Below are 23294 nucleotides of genomic sequence, written 5' to 3' on the forward strand. Positions count from 1 at the left end.
GATTTGATTTGGTGTTGGTTTGCTTTCGTGTCTTTGAGCTTTGGATTCTGTTCACTGACTGGCTTCTAATTCTTTGGTTTCAGTCTTTAAAGTCCAACTTCTTCACTTCCTTACTTTGCTAGCTCTTACTTCCTCCTATCTCAATATTTTTGATTGCCATCTAAGTGTCTGCTTACCATTTAACTTGTCCCTTGAGTCATAGACACCAAACTCATTAGTTGCACTCACGTAGTGCTTTTGAGATAATACAGACATTCTGGGTTAGGTGTGAAATGAGCTCCACCCCCCTGCCCTGCCCCAGGAAGGCTCATTTGCTTGAACACTTGCTGCCCCAGATGGTGGTGCTGTTTTGGAAGATCTTGGCTTTCTGCCATAAAGAGCCTATCTGATGGAGATATCCTCTGAAAGCAGACCTTTGAAGAGTTACAGCCTAATCCCCTTCTGTCCCCTTCTGTGCTCTGTGGGAAGCCATGTGAACTTCCCCTTTCCTTGGTGACAGAAACCAGTCTATTGCCATGCTTTCCTCACTGGGACAGGCATGGTGTCTCCATCTGCTGAATGAATGCATAACCCAGAACCTCACCTTCTACAATTCAGTATCCCCATCCCTAGGAAAACTAAATAGATTTCTGTTTTCCTGCTCAGTGAGTTGGCGTCAATGAAGACTCTCATGGGTGGAAGACAGGTCTACTGAGGGAAACTTGCTTTGCCATCACAGCAATCTCACTAGCTCAGCTCCTTCCCTCCAAGAATTTGATGAAGTAGGGTACCAAGAGCCAGAGCCATTGCTCATTTCCTGGGGATTCAGGTTTCCTGGCCCTCTCTGATATATACCAAAGTTCTCTTTGCCTCTTGTATTTGAGATGCTTATAAGCATGTGTCCCTGTTATTGTCTTCTCATAACATGTGGCTTCCTAGTGAAGAGACTCTAAAACGCTGTACTGCCCTTTGCCTAATTGTGGAGAATCTGGTTTGGAATTGAGCCTGTGTATTAGAGCTTTAGACTGAATAATTCTCTTGTCCATCTAGCATGGTGAAATGGGGTTACGAGGAGAAATTTGACATCACTACTGAATTTCAGTTTCCCTGAAATCCTGGGGATAACCCCCCCTCCAAGTTGAAACTTGAAGATTCAGAATGTAAAGAAATACATGATGATTTTCTTTCATATAATGTATAAGTGTAGATAACAAAATACTATTCAAAGTTAACAGTTAGCAAGACAATCAAGCACAGTGGGTGTTGGACTTCTTGGCCAGACTCACATGAAGGCAGAGGTTAGAAGAGGAGCGAGTGATTAAACCCAAATATCAACAGGAAGAACAGCAGAACAGCAAGCAGAACAGCAGAACTCAGTAGTCGAATATTTGCCTGGTGGATGTTGGCCACTAGAGGATTCAGTGAGGATAATCCCACCAGCAGTGGAGAGTCCAGGGGTTAATAGACCCACTTAGGAGCAAATGGGCCCCTTTGGGCCACAGGGGCTAGACTCCATACCCTCCCAAGGCCAGAGTTCAGAGTTCACCTCCTCCACCTGAGCCTCCGGGTAGGAAGCTCTGCTGCAGTCGCTCCTTATTTCTGTAGACTTGTTACAAAGGGCTCCAATTAGCTCTCTGTAGCTTCTGTGGATTTTCCCTTTTGGCCCTGTTAACATGCCAAGATGCAGCTACAGTCCAGCCCTTTCCCCTCTGACTGAGGCTGAGCAGAGAGAGGTGCAGAACCTGAGCTGAAAGCACACCAAAAATGAGTGGATCCAAAGATGTGCACATATATGGCTTTTTTTTTTCTTGTGCTTTTTGAGCACATGAACTTAATTATCAGTATAATTAGCAGAGCACCTGGCATCCTGTTAAGGCTGTAATTGCTAAACAAGACTTGCTTTCTTAATAGTCTTGTTGTATTGCATTGCTCCAAAATCCTTCCCTTTACCGCTAAGTAATTATTATTCTCCCAGAATAATTATTTACTATTATTTACTATTCAACAACAACAACAATAATATTTTAGACATTAACAACCAAATCTACATCTTTGTAGAAAAATAAGAGATTTCAATGTGTAATACAATTGGTAATAGCTTTTCTCGCTAGAACTAGTTCTGGTCTATGCAGTTGAGTTTACTTCTGGTGTTGGGAAGCAGGCTGGGGTGGAGCAGGGTAGTGACTACCTGGAAATATATAAATTTTTATTCCCTCTTGAGTAGTTTTGAGTAACAGTTAATGATTTAACTATCTTATTGAGTGATTCCCAAATAGCTTCTGAAACAAAGGCGGCCCCTCTCATAGGATCCTGTGCTGGGACTTTAAATTCTCCACTTCGCTTATTTTCCTGGTTTGTACTTTTGTGTGGGATTCATGGACCACCCAAAATAAACTATAGCATAGAGACATACTCCTTTGGGTGGCCCTTTTCACCGGCTAGGCTGGAATCACTCACACTTCTCCTTCCCCATGTTCTGACTGTGTTAGTTCTGCCACGAGGAAAATCCCAGGACTCCCAGGGAAAGGCAGTGAGGGTGGGTACAGGGCTGCCAAGAGCTCACAGTGCAAGGAGAATTTCCTGGGGATTATGCTGGATACAGATCTCTATTCACTTAGGCTAGAAGTGGGATGCATGATTCTGAATTTCTCTTTTATTTTTAATTTAAAATTAAATTTAGGGATTTATACCCTTTATTTCTATTTTTAATTTATTTTTTAGAACTTTATGTAAGAGTACTGTATTTACATCATTTCTTTTTATTGCAACTCTCTCTGGTCTCCGACTCATCTTGCAGCCCTCTCATGTCTTCTCAAATCCATGGCCTCTTATTTTTTAAATATTCATGTATATTTATATATAATATTTATAAATTTAATCTGCTCAGGTTCTTAGTGTTGCTTAAATGTATTTTGTGTTTAAGGATGAGTACTTGGGAATGAATAACCTATCAGGGTCCTTGTCCACAGACATGGCATCTCTCTTGGCAACTGCTAATGTCCATAGATAGCCCTTCCTCTTGGCCTGCGGTCTTGTGAGATTTTTCCCACCTATATTGGCATGTCAGCTGGTGTTGCTATGGTTCAGATCGTGCCTACAGCCATACTGTTGAGATTTCATGGGTTCATCTTTCCTGTTACACATAGAAGACACTATCCCTCTATCTCTCGGCAGATGTCCTGTTCCTCTGGCTCTTGGAGCCTCTCCTTCTCCTATTCTATGCTATTCCCTGAAACTTAGGTGTGGGGGTTGTATTGTAGAGGTATCAGTTGGGAGAAGGTGTAACTCAGAATGTCTAATCAGCTCACTCCCCACCCCGAGGTGCCAAGTAGAACTCATGCTGCTAATTATATGGAAAATGAAAAAAATAAATCTAAAGTTTATAATGCCCATTAGCTTCAGAGCAAATTCAGGCAAGTGCAGTGATTGGCTGACTCAGTAACACTTTACCCACACGTGCTGAAAGCACAGATGTTTGTCTGTGCCCTTTGAATTTGGAGAAAGCACATAAAGTAAAGCCATAGGCAAAGGATGGCGTCCACTCCTGAAACTGTCCCTTCCTGTTAACCAGAAAGAATGAGTGAGCTCTTTTAGGGTTTTCAATCTACTGATAAAAAAGGAAAACTTACTAGTAGGATACCTTCAAAGAAAATGAGGGGTTAAAGGGCCCTGAAGGATCACAGAGTGAGGAAAGGTTGGATGCATACCCAAAGCCAAACATCCTATACTTGAAGAACAGTAGAGTGGGCAGGCTTTAAATCATATTACTCCTGTTTTGGGACTTTCTTGGATTTAAATCCAACTATCATTTGATCAAATAGACTTTATTCTATACTGTATAAGATACTGTATAAGTGGGTATCTTAGTTAGGGTTTCTATTGCTACTAAGAGCCACCATGTCCATGGCAACTCTCATAAAACAAAACAGTCACGTGGGGCTGGCTAACAGGTTCAGAGGTTTCGTCCATTATCATCATGGTAGGAAGCATGGCATCCTGCAGGCAGACTTGGTATTTGAGAAGAAGCCTAGTGTGTTCCATCTCTGAATTGGCAGACAACGGGAAGAGGGGAATACACTGGGCCTTGCTTAGGCATTTGAAACCTCAAAGCTCACCCCCACTAACACACTTCCTTCAATACTACATACCCTAACAGTACACCTCCCTAATAATGAAACATCTAAATATATAAGCCTACTGGGGGGCATTCATATTGACACCACTGCAGTGGATATATGTAAATGTGAGCCTGTGTATATTCTATATTTAAATTTCAAACAGTATACATTATATTTACCTGAGAGTTGTGTTGGATCTCTCTAGTTCAATATGATGTGATTTTTTTTTCCTATTCAAGTGCAGAAATGTTTATGGTATGGTTTCTACATGGCCATTCTCTGTACATGTGTGGGGTGTGCACAGACAGCCTGGTCCCAGGTTGAACAAAGGTCTGGAACCCCGAAGCCCCTGTGGGTGGTGATTTCCACCTGCATGGGACAGAAGGAGTTCATCCATGTCTCCTGGACACCTGGCTCTTGTCACATAGCTACAGTCTCTCATAACCCCCTTGCAGAGAGGTATGCCGCATCAATCACATAGTAGCTGCACCAAGCTCTCCCACATGCAAATAAGGTTTCTGTAAGCTCTCAGTCCAAGCCAATGAGAAGTACCTACTGTCAAACCTTGAATCATCCTCAAAACTGTATATAAATCTTATCCAGGGAATAAAAGGTGTGTGAGAACTACTCCATCATCACAGCCTTCTGTCCTAAGAGTTGTAACACTTGCGAAGAGGTCTGTTCTCCCAATATGCAGCCTGACACTCCTCACTGGCTAAGTGGCCTTTAGTCAGCCCAGCTTGACCTGACTCAGTACAGGCTGCACGGAGTAGCCAAGTAACCTGAAAGGCCAGAGAGACTGAGGTGGAGCTAACCACAGCAGGAGAAGGGCAGAAGCGACCTCCACTCCCTGCCCGCACTTGTTTCCCTTGCCAGAACTCTCACACCAGGCCAGGCCAGAGCCTCTGGTACACAGGCCCACATCCATGAATCTTGTTTCCTCATTACTTGATAAGCTCTTCAAAAGAAGGCATTGAGCATTGTATTATACACTCATTTTTAGGTCTTGTGTGATAATTTTTATATGGATAAATTATGGAGTGTGTGCTACTAATCCTTAGTTAATGTGAAGTTAATATTGTATGTTGCATCAGGCTCAGTAGTGCTAAGGCTTGACTACTCTTCCTTGGTAGAGTTTGAACATAGTTATTGTTCTCAAGAACTTTATTATGAAATTACATACAGAGCTGGTCCAGGTTTGAACAGATACTTAGAGTTTAATTCATATTTTTTCCATGGCAAAATAATAATAATAATAATGGTAGATGGGAAGTTTCTAAAGATTGGCTTTAAAATATTTACTTCATAATGCAATCCATAAATCATGCATTCGCACTATAGTATTATGATGACATGCATAGAGAACAGACAAATATTCATTGATTTAAAAAAAAATACAACTATACAACTAATAGTTAATAGCTATACATCTATTGGGGCCAATATCTATGAAGAATATCTATATGAAGAATTAAAATAAATAATTTAAAAAACAAAGAGATCATCCAATCAATAAATGAGCACATGAATTCAACAGAGAATTGTTAAAAGAAGACATATAAAATGGCCAATAAAAATGTGGGAAAATCTTCAGATATGGAGAAATGCCAGCTAAAATTGATTTGACATTCCAACTCACTCTTGCCAGAATGGCTATTTCAGGGAGAGAGAGAGAGAGGGAGACAGAGACAGAGACAGAGACAGAGACAGAGACAGAGACAGAGACAGAGACAGAGACAGAGAGAGAAACAGTAAATGCCAGGAAGGATTGGAAGAAGAAGCAGCAGCCTGTGTACTCTGGTGCTGGAGGTGAAAGCTGGTGGAGCCACTATGCACTCTCTGCAGAGCTTCCTCAGATACAAACGTCAATACAGAAAGCAGAATGACCAGCTCCTTCATGTAGACCATCTCTATCCTCCTGGCATGTGCCCTAAGGACTCTGTATGGTCACATCACAAATACACGCACATCCATGTTAACCACGGCACTACTCATTAGAGCCAAAACGCAGAGCAGCTTAGATGTCCTTCAGCGGAGGAATTCGAAAGAACTGAGGCACATGCACACAATGGAGTTCTGGTCACAAAGAAGAGTGCAAGTAGAAGGTGTATTTTTTGAGAGAAAGGGAGCCCTGCTCAGAGAGAGAGGGGAATGAGAGGGAGGGTGCTGGAGGCGAGGATGGTAAAAGTATCTAAGCCTGTGGGGAGATGCCTAGATGAGATCTGTGATTTCATAGACTAATTTCCCAACAACAAATGATGTGGTGTGTTCTAGGTTAGGCTGCCAGGATGCAGCCACAGATGGTGAAGCACTAAGGAGAAGAAGAGCTGAAGGGTGATCTATCATTTTCAATTAATTTCACTTGAAAAATAGAGAACTCAGAAATGGCGGCCTCTTCTGGAGTTAGATGTCCATGTGGAGGGAGCTGTCATAGTCCAGCCATACTCGCTGCCTTCCTTGGGGTCAAGACTTGGGCTTCATGTTCCCAAATGGTTGCCTGGGCTTCACGTCACCTGTGTGATTCCACTCAGCAAGCACTTAGAATAGTTAGGGAATGGTCCACATATTCATGTTAGAGTGGTATCTTAAGAACTAGTCTGTCATGGGTGAGCATTGTGATCTAAATTCAGTGACATGGTTGTGTGGACTGCTGGGACTGCTGACATTACTCCAGGTAGCCATTTATCCAGCAGGAAGGAAACCGTTAAATTTGTTGAGGAAAAGGTGTATAATATATACTAAGAGGTCAACTCGTGGTCTCTGCCACCATCAGCAAATGGGGGAAGAAATGAGAAAAGGAATTCATTTCGCTGGGGTTTTTCACAGATGAATTTTGAGAAAGTCCTGTGCCAGCTTTATAGTACTCCATAAATTTATTTGTGGTTTATTACAAACTATTTCTTTAAATGTAAATCTTGAAAGAAATTGGTCTGAAGATTTGCACAGGACAAAAATACAGCCCCATGACAGAAATTGTAAAGATAGAAGTGATGTAATGCCCCGGCTGCACTAATGCAGAAGAATCGCATTAGGCGGGGCAGTGTTGATGAGTTAAGAGCTCGGTCTGTTTCTCTGGAATATGTAATGTGCCTGGGTGGCTTACTCACTGAGAAGATACTGTGAGGTTGTCTGCTTTTTGGTTTTCTGTCTATTTTTGTTTAAACAATTCATTTGAGCCTGCAAAGTAAGAAGATTTTGCTTTGAGCATTTGGATTTCAGTTTTGGTATAGCACATACCATGGTTAAAAGTAAAGATAATATTTAAATTCTGCCGTCCACTGATCAGCAGTGAGGTATGCTCATAATACGCTATAAAAGTACATTAGGGTCATCAATCATATTTGATAAAGAAAAGGAAGTTCCCCAAATTATCTCTTTTTACTCTTTCATCCTTTTATAACTGTATTATATTTGGATTGATGCAGAAAGGTACACACAGGTGATACATGTACACACACACACACTTCTGAGTCAGTTGTCTTCTTTAAGAAGTGTTGTCAGCTGGTTTGAAAGACAAATCACCCTTTGTAGACAAATTGTTGCAGTAAGGATGAATCTCTGAACACATTTTAAGGTTCATTTTCATGAAGTATTTGCTATTAAAAGTGCAGTGTTGCTTTTAATGACCTTGCTTTCCCACCATATAGGACAGGCTTAGGTCATGTGGGAACAACAAAGGATCAGAAGCCAGGGTGTGCCCTTGGCTTAGGAGCAGCTTATGCTTCTCTGCCTACCCACAGCCCTTCTGAGAAACAGGTGACTCCATCAGACTAGGGACCAGCTTGTGGGACAGTGGTCGGCAGAATTGGCTTTCCTTCTGCTCCCTCCTGCCCCATGCCTTCTGGCTGAGTCACGTCCATTATTTCCTGGGGCATTCCACTGAGGTTAGCACCTGTCCGTTTTGTAAGTTAAGGAGTTAACAGAAGCCTGTGGCTTCAAACTTCCTTATAATTAAGATGACAGAGACTCTGTGGCTCTTACGAAGAAGCAGGCATTGATTTAAAATTTGATGTTCGCTGTAAGCCTGCTGAGAGAATCTTCATGGGTATTGCTTTGAGGTCAACTCAAATCGCTGCTTAAACCATTCTCTAAGTCTGGGATTAAGCCCTATTTTATAAAAGAAATAGTTATTCTTCCTGCTTGGAAACATCAAAATCTGCTCGGTCTTGGTTCCAAGGTGTGCGATCTCCTATGCTTCCCAGTACAAGTTCTAAACTAGGCCACAAAGTTCATTTGAAAGAGATTGAGTATTGAAAACACTGGGCTTAACACTTCCAATGCACTAGCTTAGGTAAGAGAAAGTGCCAAGGCTCCTCCACAGTTCAAGCAAATTGAAGGCTGGCTTTATTTTATAAATACTAGATGATCTTATTTTTATGTTTTATTAGCCTGTACTAACTGTATATAATAATGGCTTTTTCAACTAAATTCCCAGAGCATTGGAAGAGGCGATGCAAATGTTCCGTTTAAAGCTGTGCATTCAATAGCCCTGAGTTCTCAGCAGCTTATTGATATTTAAAGCACTACTGTAACTGCAGTAGCAGAAGCTCAGGCATCCTGCATGCTAGGAACAGGGCAAAGTAGAATGTCTCTGGAGAGTCCCAGATACCTCCTCTAGACTATTCAATTTTCACCCATACTTAACATCCTTAAACAGTTTCTTGGGGTCAATGTGTTCAAATGTCTGTGTTAGAAGTTTGTTTCCAAGGGGACCTGTGCAGAAAATATGGCAAGCTGGATTGATTTGCTCCCTCCAACCCACCCACTGGACTGGCTGGGATACACACGTGAGAATTATAATTTATCAGCACCATGGCAGAAATCTTAAGGCAAAAGCTGTCCCCTTGTCTTCTCCTCTTCCCAGGCTCTTCCATTCTGTCCCCAGCGATGAGCCATTCAGCCTACGTGGTGTCCCTTACCAGATGGCCTCTTAATAAGTGCCTTGCTCTGACCCACCCTCGCATTCTTGATCCAAATGTGAGATGCCAGCAAATAAATCAGAGAATGGCACTTGGCTGAGTTCTCGGGAGATGGAGGAAAGCCCCAGGGAAAGGAAGTGAGAGACAGCATGGCTGGGGATGTGTCCACAACTCATTATGGCTAGTAAAGAGAAGACATGAGAGAGAGAGAGAGAAAGAGAGAGAGAGAGGAACAGAGAAAGAGAGACAGTTCGACAAAGAGAGACAGAGAGAGACAAAGACAGAGACAGAGAGAGACAGAGAGACAGAGAGGTAGAGAGACAGAGACACAGAGACAGACAAAGAGAGACAGAGATACAGAGACAGACAGAGACAGACAGAAGACAGAGACAGAGAGACAGAGAGATAGAGGCACAGAGAGACAGACACACAGAGACAGAGACAGAAAGAGACAGAGAGAGACAGAGATACAGAGACTCAGAGAGACATACAGAAACAGAGACAGAGACAGACAGACATAGAGAAAAAGAGAATAAATAAATTCTCCGTATCATTCTGACTATCTCCCCTAACACACAAACACCTCCCTGGAAGCATGATCTTTGCAGAGAGTCTGCTGGCTTTAGAATCAGGGTAGACAATGCCATGCACAGATTTCAGCCACCAGACTAAAAGTGCAACCGAAATGAGTGGATAATGAGAGCAGAGCAGCCAGGTCTTTAATTGAATTAAAAGCTGGGTGACATCAGTGCAGACACCTGTCCAATTACAGACAGGCCAAGGTGTTTACCGTTGCTGTACAAGCCATTCGAAGATGACAGAAATCTTCCCGCCCACAGATTAGCATAATGAAGGAGAACAGATTACTGTGGATGCTCGCCAAACACCTAGCTTGGCAGCTGGGGGGTGGGGGGGGGTAGGGGAGGGAGAGGAGTCGGCTGCAGAACAGAAATAGAAAGCACAGGCCTCTCCAGGATGCTGCCATCTTGCTTTGGTGTCAATTTTGTTTGCTGGCAGAGCATTTGTACTTGAAGACATTTAGTCAAAAAAGTTAACCGTAAAATCTCAGAGGCAAAGCCACCTCCTCTGCTCTCCTGCCTCTCCGTGCTTGGGCTCCGTGAGTGGTACAGCACCCTGTATAGCTGATGTCAGCCCCACAAGAATTTTCTCCTAGGGAGTCAGGCTGCCTCCGACTGTTCATATTCCTCTCTGCCTCCTTCAGGATTTGAGGTGAGAGGGAAGGAAAGAAAGATGTTGGTGATACCAAACTAGTGTCGGGGATACTTATCTGTCAGTCAAAAGATAGAGTCAGGGGCGCATTGGTGATGAGCCAAGTCTTCACTGGCTCAGTGAACCAAGGATCTTTTATTAAACCGTGTGTGTGTGTGTGTGTGTGTGTGTGTGTATGTGTGTGTGTGTACAATGTGTATGTGCAGGCCAGGGGACTACCTTACCTGTCCTGCCTCAGGTTCTGTCTGTGTTAACACAGGATCTCTAACTGTCCTGGAGTTAGCAAGTAGGCTCCACTGGCTGGCCACTGAGCCCCTAGGACTCACCTGTCTCCACCTCCCCAGCTCCACAATGACCAGGTCTGCCTCCACACCTCATTTGTTCTTGAATTGGCCTATTTGAGGTTTCTGGTCCCTGAAGGAGTGCTGGGCCTTGAGCTCAGGTTCTCATGCTTGTGTAGCCACCAGCCATAGTATCATCAGGAAGGATGCTGAGAGCATCAGGAGCCCTGTGAAGAAGTGGTCTCTGTAGTCACTGACCTGGGAGTCACTATGAGGGACATTTACGTAGCAGCTTCTCTGTACATGAGCCCTCCTGGGTCAGTCTCTCCAGAGAAAGTATTTGGAGCCTTATACAGACAGGGTCTTAAATTCCTCCCTACCTGGACAGACTTCCTTCCCTCAAACAAAGCCCCTGCCCCATCCTTAGCTTGGGCTTTGCAGAGACTGTACTGGACTTGAAACTCCCCTGGTGTGGTTTGTCAGGACATCTCAATGCCAGGCATTAATGCACAATGCATTATCGCTTAGGGTGAGAGTCAGGGCCCTGCTGGGGCTAGCAATTCAGGTCCACACACTGACGCTCCCCAGCTTCATGGGCCACTCACACTTTTAAGACATCGATAATGCTTGCTTTATGCTTATTGAATGCTATTTCAGTGTGCCTTCTTCCATTATCAAGAAAGACTGGCAGGCTTTCTGACATGGCTGGGGCCATTTTCTGACTTCACGGACTTTTGTGGTTAAAAGGAAGTTTGAGAGGTCACTTGCCTGCCTGATGAATGGGACACTCTCAAATTGAAAGTTCTCAGGGTTGTCCCCCTCAAGGGCATTCACCCCAACCCAATTAAAGTTCACAGTGTTGGCATCTACTTCTTTGTCTTTATAGAGAGCTAGCTTAATTCTCTGTGGACACATTTTTTTCTCTAGAATTTTTTATAACTCTGTCTTCTCTGTATTATTCCATATTTTTTTAAAACTATGACATTCAAGCAAATTTCTGTAATTGTCCCTTATAAATTTCCCTTTGCTTAAAGGCCTCCTATTCTGGTAGAATTTAACTGTCAACAGAACAGCTTAGATTCATCTAGTAGAAGAGTCTCAACTAAGGAACTTCCTAGATCAGACTGCCTTGTAGGCATGACTCTGGGGACTTGTCTTGATTGTTAATTGATATTGGACAGCTGGGCCTACTATGGGTAGTATAATTCCTAGGCAGGTGGTCATAGACTATACAAGAATTCTATCAAAGTATAAGCTGACCTGAAAACTAGCTAGCAAAGAGCATCCTATGTGGGACATGCTGTAGTTCTTTGGTTGGAAAGTGAGTTTGGTTGGAGGTTCTGTGTAGAATACTAGATAGTAAACAGGTCTGCCTTCAAGTTCTTGTCTTGAATTCAACCATTGATTTTTCTTAATGACGGGCTGTGGCCTCAAAATGGAAGCCAAATAAAGCTGTCCTGTCCCTAACTTGCTTTTGGTCAGAGTGTGCCATCATGGCAAAAGAAATGAAACCAGTCCTCCTCCTGGCAACTTAGACTCACAGGTGCAGATCATGCAAATGTCTCCCTGCATACAGCCTGCCTGCAGACACTCGGCTTCTGCATGCATCTGTGCATGGCTACCATCATTGTAGTCCTGGTAGCCTTATGAAAATAAGTTATCTTCTCAATCACCTTTGCTAGAGGTCAAAAGACATAGCATTGATTAATAATTTCTGATGATAAATTCTCAGGATAGCACTATGTTTTTCTCTGGAGACAATACAGTCTAAGACACTTTAGACAATACAGTCTAAGTGTTTACCTTAGCACTCAAAGCAAGACATCTAGGGATTCATTTAGGGATCAGGGATGAGCTTAGGGTCACAGAGCAGGTGGTCTGCCTCCTTGATCAATCGCACAACTTTTTCTAGACATCAGCTTTAATCCGTCTGGGAATATTCTCCATACTGGAGCAAAGGGAGTCAAGTATGTGTCCCAGACTGGAGGACAACATGAGCAGCCATTTCTTCCTCATGACCCACGCTTAATGGTGACCAGTCAAGAAAGGAGAAAGCCCTGAATGGTCACCCTAGGCCTCTTTCTGAAGTTTTTACTCTGAAAGTTATTTAGGCACTTTGACAAGACACTTTGCATCTCAGAGATGCAATGTAATGGGCAAATCCCCCTCGGAGCTAGGGAAGATTCACCACTCCAGCCTAGAAAAGGGTAACGCATTTTTTAAAAGTGTGATGGAGAAGTCATGCAAACTTCCCACTAGGGATCCAAGGCTGGAAAAACCCCAAAATTCAGCTCCCTTCTCCTCTCTGCCTCTGCTCCCTATTCTCTGTTCTCTATCTTCCTTCCTTGGTATTTATTATTTTCTCACCTGCTTTAAAAAGGAAAGGCAAATGCTTTGATAAATGGCCGAAGTATGATCTAGTTTCTCCCCATGTTCCTTTAAGGTCTCTAAACTTTTCTAGGAAATATAACACAATTTTGTAAACCTCTCTTCCAAAGCAGAAAGCTGGAAAGAGTATTTTGCTGAGAGGTTAAAATGACCATTATTCACAGTTTTCTTTAATTAAATAGGCCTTCTGTAGCCCTGGAATAGAGCGTGCATCTTTTAAATTCTCCCGTCTATATACTTTAATGACTTTAGGGAAACTATACTGCTGTGTGATGAACTCCTTAAATAAAGAAAAAGCTTAGAGGAACAATCTCGTGGTACATGTATGTTCAGCTTAGCCTTGTCAACTTGGCTGAACTTACAGTCTTCTGAGAGGAAATCCTTGATGGAAGAATTGCCTAAATCAGTTTGGCCTGTGGGCAAGTCTGATGGGGGCGGTCTTGGTTGTTAATTGATATATTAATGTAAGAGGATCCAGCCCACTGTGGGCAGCACCATTCCCTAGGCAGAGGGCCTTCGCCTGTGGAAGAAAGCTACCAATCATCTACCTGCATGATCCAGCATGTAGTTTGCTTTCTTCCACAACTTTTGCCTTGAGTTTCTGTCCCGTCTTCTGTCAATGACAGATTGTGACCTGTGAGTTGAAATAAATCATTCTTCCAGTGACAAGCTTTTGGTCACAGCAGCAGAATGGAACTAGAATAATATATATGCAAAGAGACTTACTTCCTGGAAACAAGCTAGTCCTAGCAGAAACACTGAAGCTCGCTTAGTGACAAGCTTTCCTGTGACCCCCCCCCATGACTATGTGAACCTTTCTTGAGATGCTGATAGAATGGCTGAAGTCCCACCATGACACTTCAGCTGTGATTTAAGGAGAAATAATATCTCAAGTAAGGATTTTGTGTAAGGGCAGGCATCTGTGATTCTCTGTGATGATGGTACCCTACTTACTAATAGATATAAAGCATGGTGTATTACCATCCAGGATGCAAACTTGTATCTTTTCTTAGTCAATATTGCTATGCCTGCACGAATGATGTCCATCTAAGAGAGATTGCTTCTGTCGTGTGATTCATGTGATCATACATGAGTTTCATATCCCAGCATACCTTGCTCATGATGGCAATACAAGTGTCATTCTCTGGCGCCTGTCTTACTTCCTATTGGTATTATTGGAATTCAGCCACGCAAGCAGTAGTAGTTTTAGACACAGTCGAGTTGCACTTCTCAACAAGAAAGATGAGTCAAAAGTATCGTAAAGCTCGAATTGCCAAGACACATGTATAGTGATGATTTCATTTTGACACTAGAATTTGTGTATCATGATATTGGTACTAAGAAATAGAAAAAATGGGAGCTAGGGAGATGGGGAGATGGCTCAGTGGGTAATGAACTTATCACACAAGTATGAGAACCTGAGTTCAAACTCACTGTACCCAGATTAATGTCAGAAAGGTGTAGCAGTCCATCTGTGCGTGATCCCAGTGGTCAGGAGGTGAGAATGGGATCCTGAAGGACAATCTGGTTAACTAGCCTAGCAGAGTCAGCAAGCTTATAGTACAAGTAAGAGACCTTGATTCAGTCAATTAGGTGAAAAATGATAGACGCTTGATGTGACTTCTGGCCTCCACACACACTCACAGACATGCAGGTGCTTGCATTCATACACACACATGGGATGGAAACATGGATCCCTGGTTAAGACCATCCACTTCTCTTGCAGAGGAGCCTAGTTAAATTCCCAGCACCCATGTGGGATGGCTCCCAACAGCCTTTAACTCCATCTTCAAAGGCTCCAATGCCTTCTGGTATCCACTGGCTCCTGCACACATGTAAATATAACCCCGTGTGGAAACATACATATCCATAATTTAAAAGAAACATAAATCTTTTTTAAAATAGGGAAATAAAGAGCCAGAGGCATAAGTCTGTAATATAACAATTACATAATGTGCTTACATCCCAAGTCCAATCCCAAGGGCTACAAAGCGAAAGCAATGCAGAAATGGTGTTTTCTATGGATTGAGGGGGTTGAGTGGCTCACACCTTTAGGAAGACTGGTGAGGACCTTCACCCTGCAGGTGGAAAGACGGGACCAGAACCCTGGGACAATGAAAAGTCTGCAGAGATTTTGGGGCTCCCCATATGATGAAGCTTGATCGATTAGCAAAATCCAGAAAAAGAAAAAAACTTGAAGAGCCAGTCTGATATAGCAGCGGGCCCTTAAAAGTGTCCTTGGAGGAATCAGAGTCAATCAAGAAATGAATGAAACAAACTGTCTGAAATTAAACAGCTCAAGGAAATCCAATGATACCAGGGATGCAGAGAGAGCCCATGTCCAGTACGTACAGAGAGTGAATGAACCTGGCTTCCTTGGTTTTAGCTTTAAGAGACAATGACTTATCTTTGAAAGACAGAAGTCATTCAGAGGTCATGGAGGCAAGAGCTGAGTTGCAACCATAGCATGAGTTAGACTAAAAACTATTCTACACTAACATTCATTGCACACAAAGCTATACTGGGGCCTCCATGTGCCTGAACTGCTAAATCTCATTAGTCAACTTTTTAGGTAAATACTATGCTATTATACCATATAGACCACTCCTGGGGCCTCTCCTTCAAGACAGAGATTATTATTCATGTAGCTATGACAAGACTAAAGCACTGAGGCCTGGTTGGGCCTGTGAATTCATCAGGCACCCTAGCCTAAGTTGCTGTGTAGCCTCTTGCGATATGATAAGGGTGACTGTGTGATTATGTTAGCTCAGGTGGGATGAGAGGCAACTTCCTGAAAATATGGAACTCAGACGACAAGTCATGAGTACTGGGACATGCAAGAGCAAATGGCGGTCCCAATGGCAGGATGGAGGGAAAGTAGAGGTTCTGTCACAAAGTAGTTTCAAAATTAGAAAGATGCCAACATGTAGTGTGTGTGTGTGTGTGTGTGTGTGTGTGTGTGTGTGTGTGTGCGTGCATGTGGGTATGCTAGCTTACTGTCTTGCTGCTTTGGGCCACAAACTGAGAAGAGGGTGCCACATGGTTGGGTATTTCCCAACAGATACACTGCAGGGAGCTGTGTAGCCACTGAAATGAAGACTGGAAGCAAGCACTAAGGCCCATTGGTGAGGATGAGATGCAAAAGGGAGCCACAGCTCATCTTCTTTGTTCATTCTTTCTTCTAGCTCTTTCCAGTCCTTAAACTCTCTGTTGGGAAGGACAAAGACACATGCATATCTGTTCAAATCTGTGCTTGAGTTGGGCTGGGGAGATACTCAAGCAGAAGCGCATGTTTGTAATCCCAGTGCAGGCAAGGCAGAGACAGGAGAATTTTTGAGGCACATTGACCAGAGTGTCTAACCTAATTGTCAAGTTCCAGGTAAATAAAAACATTTTTTTTTTCAGAAATCAAGATACAAATAGGTGAAAAAGACAGCCAAGATTGAGCTCCAGCTTTTACAAGCATGTATATACACACATAAACACATACACATACAAACACACATACCAACATGGATATTTACATACACAAACACAGACAACCAAACACATACACACACATACATGAATACACACAAACACACGCATGCACATGAGTATGTACACACATAAATACACACAACCAAACACACACACACACACACACAAACACATACACACAGGTAATAAAGAGTTTAAAGGGTGACATCTCTCTCCAGTATTGCTCCGTGGAGCACTAGTGTATTCTCTGGGTTACTGAATGCTTAGTCATTAAGGATAACAAAGACTGGACCACCTTTTTTGTAAGAGTGATCACAGTCTACCATTTGGATCAAAGATTGCCCTAAGAACATTCAGTGAGAGAAACCAGAGCAGATGCATGAACTATGAGCTTGCTATGTCTTTAATCCATAAGACTCACCACGTAAAGAGTGTCGTCTTGGTTATATCAGTAGACAAACGGTGTTTTGGGGACGATGAAAACTTTCAATTGATGAACAAATCCTACACGTCGCCTGCAAAGCCAGGTTAATTTAGCTCTTCCCTGTGCAATGCTTCCATTTGAGACAGGTGTCTTAATTAAATAAACTAATAATTTCGCAAGTAGAAGTAGAAAAGCATAATTATCCAATTTACTAATTGTTCTGTTGTGTGAATTTGCATACCTTATTTTTTTTTGCCTGCCACGCAAACAGTTTGTCTCGGTGTATCCTACCGTTGAAATAATGGAACCCCTCTTGGGAGGAGCATTTTCTGAAGTGTACTAACAAACTGCACATGGGACTTCTTAGTTAAATATGTTCCAAAGGTGCTAGATTCAAGCAAATTGAATCATTTTTGTTTCTGTGGGAGGCTCAGGCCCTGTAATGAAGCATTATGTGGGAATGGGTGCTCAGTATCATCATCACCAATACTGTGTCAGTGATGTCTTGGCAGCAGTGGAGGTCTTTGCTTAACAGTTACCGGCTTCAACACTCAGTCAGTAAGTAAGACAAAAACAAAACAAAATGAAAGCTATGCATTGTGGTTTTGCCTCTCTCTGTGTCTCTCTCTCTGTGGTCACCATATTTGTACCTTTTTCTCTTTCTCTGTGTCTCCTCCTTTCTCTCACATACAAGCTGGCAAACATATATTCCTTTTGTGTCCCCCGTTTATCTTAGGCGTGTTGACAGGACTTCATCCCTTCCACAGCTACATGGTAACCCTGACTGCTTGTTCTCGGGCAGGCTGCACCGAGAGCTCACAGGCGTTGAGCATCTCCACTCCACAAGAAGGTAAAGTAATTTCAAAGGTCTTGACTTCCACATTTCAGTCATGAATAATAAAATAGGAGAAGAGCTAAATGCTGCGAGGCCATTTGCTGGAAAACCCCGACCTAATTTGATGACAAAGTGCATTGCCAGGCCATAATTGCTCCCATTTTTTGGGGGGGTGCGAAAATGAATCAAACTCCATAGCCTTTAATGACATGCATCTTTAATAGCTGTAATGCAGATTAATGGGCTTTTTAATTGCTGTTACATTGTTCATGCAAGAGCCTTGTCATTAATATGGAGCATCTGAAAGATTAATGAAAGCTTCCTCATTTTACTATGGCTCAGAAGTAAATCTAGAGACAGTCTGACTAAAAAGAATTGATTGTATGGCGCAGTATGAAATTGAGAATCAAACGGTTGATTTCCATGGTCTCTTTTAACTGCTAAACAGCAGCATGGGCAACGACGACGTCGGGAAGACAGAGCCTCCACATGCCAACCGAGGCGATTAATCCCTGTTCCTCTCCTCCCACTGGAGTCTCTCTCCTGTTGTTCTTGGGATGTGCAAACTGTTGGTCTAAATTAATGTTTCAGAAAACATGGGTGAGGGCGGCAGTGGGGAAGAGAGAACACCTCAGGACTCCAAAAGTAAAAGCTTTGCTCAGGCATCCAGACGAAGCTCCTCATGACACACAAGCTCCAAGCCCTCAGAGTGGAAGCTGAAGGAGCTGTTACTTCCTACTGCTCTCTCCTGTGTGCTGCCTACTAGGAAAGGCACTTAGACTTGAAAGCTCGGTCTTCAGGGCAGAAGTTAGTCTGCAAGTTAGTCTCTCTCTCTCTCTCTCTCTCTCTCTCTCTCTCTCTCTCTCTCTCTCTCCTCTTCTTCCTCCCCCTCCTCCTCCTTCCTCTCTTCCTCTCTTCTTCTGCTTCTCCTCCTCCTCCTCCTTCCCCTCTACCTCTCTTCTTCTGTTCCTCCTCCTCCTTCCCCTCTTCCTCTCTTCTTCTGCTTCTCCTCCTCCTCCTCCTTCCCCTCTTCCTCTCTTCTTCTGCTTCTCCTCCTCTTCCTCCTCCTCCTCCCTCCCCCATGCATGCTTCCCTAAAATCTCCTCTTCTCTTTCTCCTTTCCGTTTTCCTAGGAAATGTGTTAGAAGAGAGATGGCAAGAGGCAGGCAGAAGCCGGTATGATGCCATGAGGAGAGAGAGAATTTTGTGACATCCTTCTTGGGACCCTCTCTTCTGTTTCATGCCTGCTCTGGATCAGAGGCCACTTTTCCCACTGTGCTGTCACAGCCACTCTCTAGCCTTGTCTACTCTACCAGAGTGGCATTGTTCCTCTCAGGGTGACACTGTGTCTTCTGGGGCACATCATTATCATCCCATTTTATTGTCATTTCCACCAGTCCCCATCTGTGAAGTTTCCCATTGCTTCCCCTCTATCTACTTGTCTAGACTTTGCCTGGTATCCCTCACTCCGGCTTCACAACCATTTCACCAAGGAACTGGCCACTCATCTAGTGCAATGCCTTTGTCATTACATGAGCAATTCCCAAATCGCTTTTCCAAGGAGCTAAGTCTTACATGCAGAATGCTGTTTCTGTTTCCGATTAGGCTTTTGTTTTGTTTTGTTTTAATTTTCTGTGATTTTAATTCACTGGCTAGGATGTAAATAAATCCTTTTCAAGAATTACATTGTAGTTTCAATATACAACGATCCCATTGTCTATTTCTTGGCCATTCCTGTAGTTGAAGAGCTTTTAAAACCTCCCAGTTAGGAACTGCTCACCAGGGTCACCCGATTCACACCACATGCTTCTTCCAAGCCAGCCACAGTGACTTTGCTCTAACAGTCTCAGCCCCATGAGGACGGGATGGGTTAACAATACTTTTAATGAAGTAACACAAACGTCAGTCAACTGAACGAGAGTAGGGACTCCCCATCCATCACAGATGCAAATTCTTAGAAATTCAGGACAGTTATTTAGCACCTTTCCTAAAGCAATTACTGACAAGCTACCTGCGAGTCAGAACCACTTCCATGCACGGGACTACAGCTTTAGCCCATGATTTATTGATTTGGGTCTGAAAAGTTTCACTTAGGAAAGTAAACTAAAATTAAACTCTTATTTTATTCCTTTACAGCACCCCAGGAGGTGCAGGCACCAGTCGTCGTGGCCCTTCCCAACTCCTTGTCATTCTTTTGGAGTCCACCCAGACAAGCAAATGGGATTATTACGCAGTACTCCTTATATGTGGATGGGAGGCTGGTCTACACAGGCAAGGGACAGAACTACACAGTCACAGGTGGGCCTTCAGTCACCGTCAGGTAATAGATTCACAAATGTCCTCTCTAGATGGCCACTGAATATATTTTTCTGAATCAGGTAAGTGATTTTTGCCTCCTTGAGACTGAAAGGGAGCCTTGGGCTGTATTAGCCCAGACGTTTCTGGATCGCATAGACCATGTGTTTGAATCTGAGTGCCCGTGTGGCCCCACGCACATGGGGCTGTGAGCTGACTGAATTGGTGACTTCTTTAAACATCTCCATGGTCACACGACTAGCTGTTTGAAATATGGCTGCACGGAAAATAATCTGAAGATGCAGAAGGATGACTCGGCACGGCACAAATCTTAAACCATTTGAGACAAAGCATGGATCACAGGGCCAGATTATCTGACACATGAGCAAAATGAAATCGCCAAAAGCTTTCTAAATGCCAGAGGCTCTCGATGAGTGCCATCTGGTATTTGCATTGTGTTTAGGGTGCTCAATGTTTACTCAGACTAGCCATGTGATGATATTGTTGTATTGCTGTGCTGTATGAGGAGGTAGTATTACACAAATGTTGATTAATTTGGAAACTGGGGCCTAGAGATACTGTTTTTTGGTGAAAGGTTATAGCAAGTTCCAGTCAAAGTTTGAATTAATTATTCAAGGGTTCACTCATTCACATGAAAGCCAGGCACTAAAGAGGACAGAGGTAAGCAGTAGGCTCCCCCTTCCCTGGTGTCCCTGGCTTTCTGGGACACATTCAGATCCTAGCGTGAAGGATTCCTGGGCAGCTGTATTCATAGTATTCATATATATATATATATATATATATATATATATATATCCTCTTTAGTCTGAGAACATGTATGTAGTGGTCAAGAACTGTGACTTTTGCATTTCATTCAGGATTAGGTGGATACCTGTGATATTAATTTCACAAGGTAGATGCAGAGATGCAGTTCCCACTTTACAGGTCAGGAAACTGAGATACAGCAAGATGGAGGTTATATAGTCAATGAGTGACAGACATGGGTACTGACCCAGTCTAGTGGAAGTATGTGGGCTTGTGTCATGTCTTCTCTGAGTTTTCAGTTTTAAGTCTATAAGATGGTGGTTAACCTTCCCTGTTAGCTGGACTGGATTGAGAATCACCTAGGCAACGCAGCACTGGGTATATCTGTGAAGGTCTTGCAGAGAGACTTAGCTGAGAAAGGAACCACAAGCCAAAATGTAGCTTTGAAATATATCCTCTAGGCTAACACCCAAGACTTAATAAAAACAAAAGTGGGGAAATCTGGATGACTACTGCCTTCCTCTGTTTCCTATGTCCACAAGCTGCCCAGCATCCCAGCTGCCATGCCATCCCTGCAGCGATGACTTTTCTACCTCCGTCCATGAGCTGAGGTCAACCCTTTCTTCCTTTACTAGTTAGAATACCTATTGCTGTGACGAGACCCCATGACCATGACAGCCCTTAGAAAGAAAAATATTTAACTGGGGCTGACTTACAGTTTCAGAGGTTCAGTCTATTATCATCATAGCTAGAAGCATGGCTGCATCCAGGCTGACATGGTACTGGGGAAGGAACTGAGAGGAAATATTTCATAAATGATAATTATTAAAACACATCAGAGAACTTTACACATGGAGTAATGATTGGAGTATTTTTCAGGATCAAAATATATTGTTGTTCATGAAAGGAAACCATATGTGGATATGTCAGTCCCTTCTCATGTACTCCTGAGAGACCAAATATGTTTATAGCCCCCTTGGTGGGCCTTTCAGTTTTTTTGTAGTGTTTTCCATTATTTTGAATGTTTACCTTTCTTATTCTAAGAGGTGCATTCAAGAGGCTATGAATGTGCCAGCTCTGCTCAGTGCTGTATGAAAAAAACCTACTCCAGACTGGATCCCAACTCAGCAATAGTAGAGGAAGAACCAAGGACTCATGTGACTCTCAGGAAGACAGAAAGTAAATAACAAAGACTAGTTCAGTTGCCCACATGAGCTGATGGCTTTGGGTTCACTCCTCAGAATCACTTCAACCAGGAGTCCTGGGCATGCCTGGAATCCCAACATGCAGGGGATAGAAGCAGGAGGGCCAGATGTTGAAGGTCACCAGCTGAGTGTGAGACTAAGCAGGGGATAGAAGCAGGAGGGCCAGATGTTGAAGGTCACCAGCTAAGTGTGAGACTAACCAGGGGATAGAAGCAGGAGGGCCAGATGTTGAAGGTCACCAGCTGAGTGTGAGACTACGCTACACTACAAGTGATCCTATTTTAAATGAAAAGGGAAATTCAGCCAGGAAAAGAAGGAAAGGTTGCAGCCATACACAAAGCTTCTAAGTCCCACGCACAGCACAAACCTAACTGATCACACACAGTGCTTCGATTCTATGAACCGGAGTGGTACACAAGACCCTGTAGGCCGTGAATATCTCACAGATATGCAAAGTTACCATCAGGTGACATTTTGCAAAGCCAGAAGCAAAGCCGTGTGGAGAGGGAAGGGCTAAAGAGCCCACACCAGTTTGCAATACCACCTGCAAAATCACAGTGACTTCTATAAAAGGTGGAATGACTGATGGATCTTCAGCAGGAGACTTCACAAATGGTATCACAGTGGACCAATGGACCGGAACAGCAGGCGTCCTATGTGCTCCTACACGCGCACTTTGCATGCTCATAATTACCTTCCTTCTCCAGTACCAAGCTCCCCAGTGGGGTCAGGCTGTATGCTCGGTTTAAAGAACAGACTTTCCAGTATCACTCACCGAATTTCTATAGCTTCCTCACAAGTACCCCATGTTGTCACCACCAAATAGCTAAAGACAGGAAGCATTCTGAGATTTCACCATGGAGATGAAGATGAAGGTCGAGTTGAAAGATGGATCTGAGTCTTCTGATCTTTATTAATGGTTATTTTCAGCAGTTCTTTGAGAGTTTCGTGTGTCTTGAGCATGCTCGCTTCTCTCCTCCTTCCCGTCCCCTGATTCATCCTGTCTTCCTTACTCACCCAAATTTAGGAATCACCCTCTGCCTCCTTTATAAACCTTCAAAACCAATTTTTGCAGCCCAAATACTCTCGGGTGTGTGGACTTCTTCTGGAATGTGATTGACTTACCAGAGCCCATCTCTTCCTCTCCCAGAAGCTCTCAGCTGCCAAAGCTATGTGGCTTAGGGTAGGGTGGAAGGACAAGCTCCCGTCTCCATACTGCGATCATGTCTGGCTTGGGCTCGCACAGGCCTTGTGCATGCTGTTGACCACTGTGAGATCACATGTCTAGTACCCTGCCGTGTCCAGAAGGCAGTTTCCTCGTAGTCACCTCTGTGCATTACATTCTTTCTCTCTCTTTTTCTGAAATGCTTGCTGA

General features: G+C 43.3%; 1 protein-coding gene across 1 annotated transcript in view; it reads left to right on the forward strand.

Annotated features, from left to right (window-relative positions):
- The window catches only part of Ush2a (usherin), a 673376-nt gene that overhangs the window by 281093 nt on the left and 368989 nt on the right, over positions 1 to 23294 (forward strand). The window contains exons 30-31 of the mRNA XM_021165303.2: positions 17556 to 17669; positions 19791 to 19952. Of these exons, the coding sequence (XP_021020962.1) occupies positions 17556 to 17669; positions 19791 to 19952 (276 nt within the window). The remainder of the gene's footprint in view (positions 1 to 17555; positions 17670 to 19790; positions 19953 to 23294) is intronic.

The sequence above is a fragment of the Mus caroli genome, chromosome 1, assembly GCF_900094665.2.
Source record: "Mus caroli chromosome 1, CAROLI_EIJ_v1.1, whole genome shotgun sequence".
NCBI classification, from domain to species: Eukaryota; Metazoa; Chordata; class Mammalia; order Rodentia; family Muridae; genus Mus; species Mus caroli.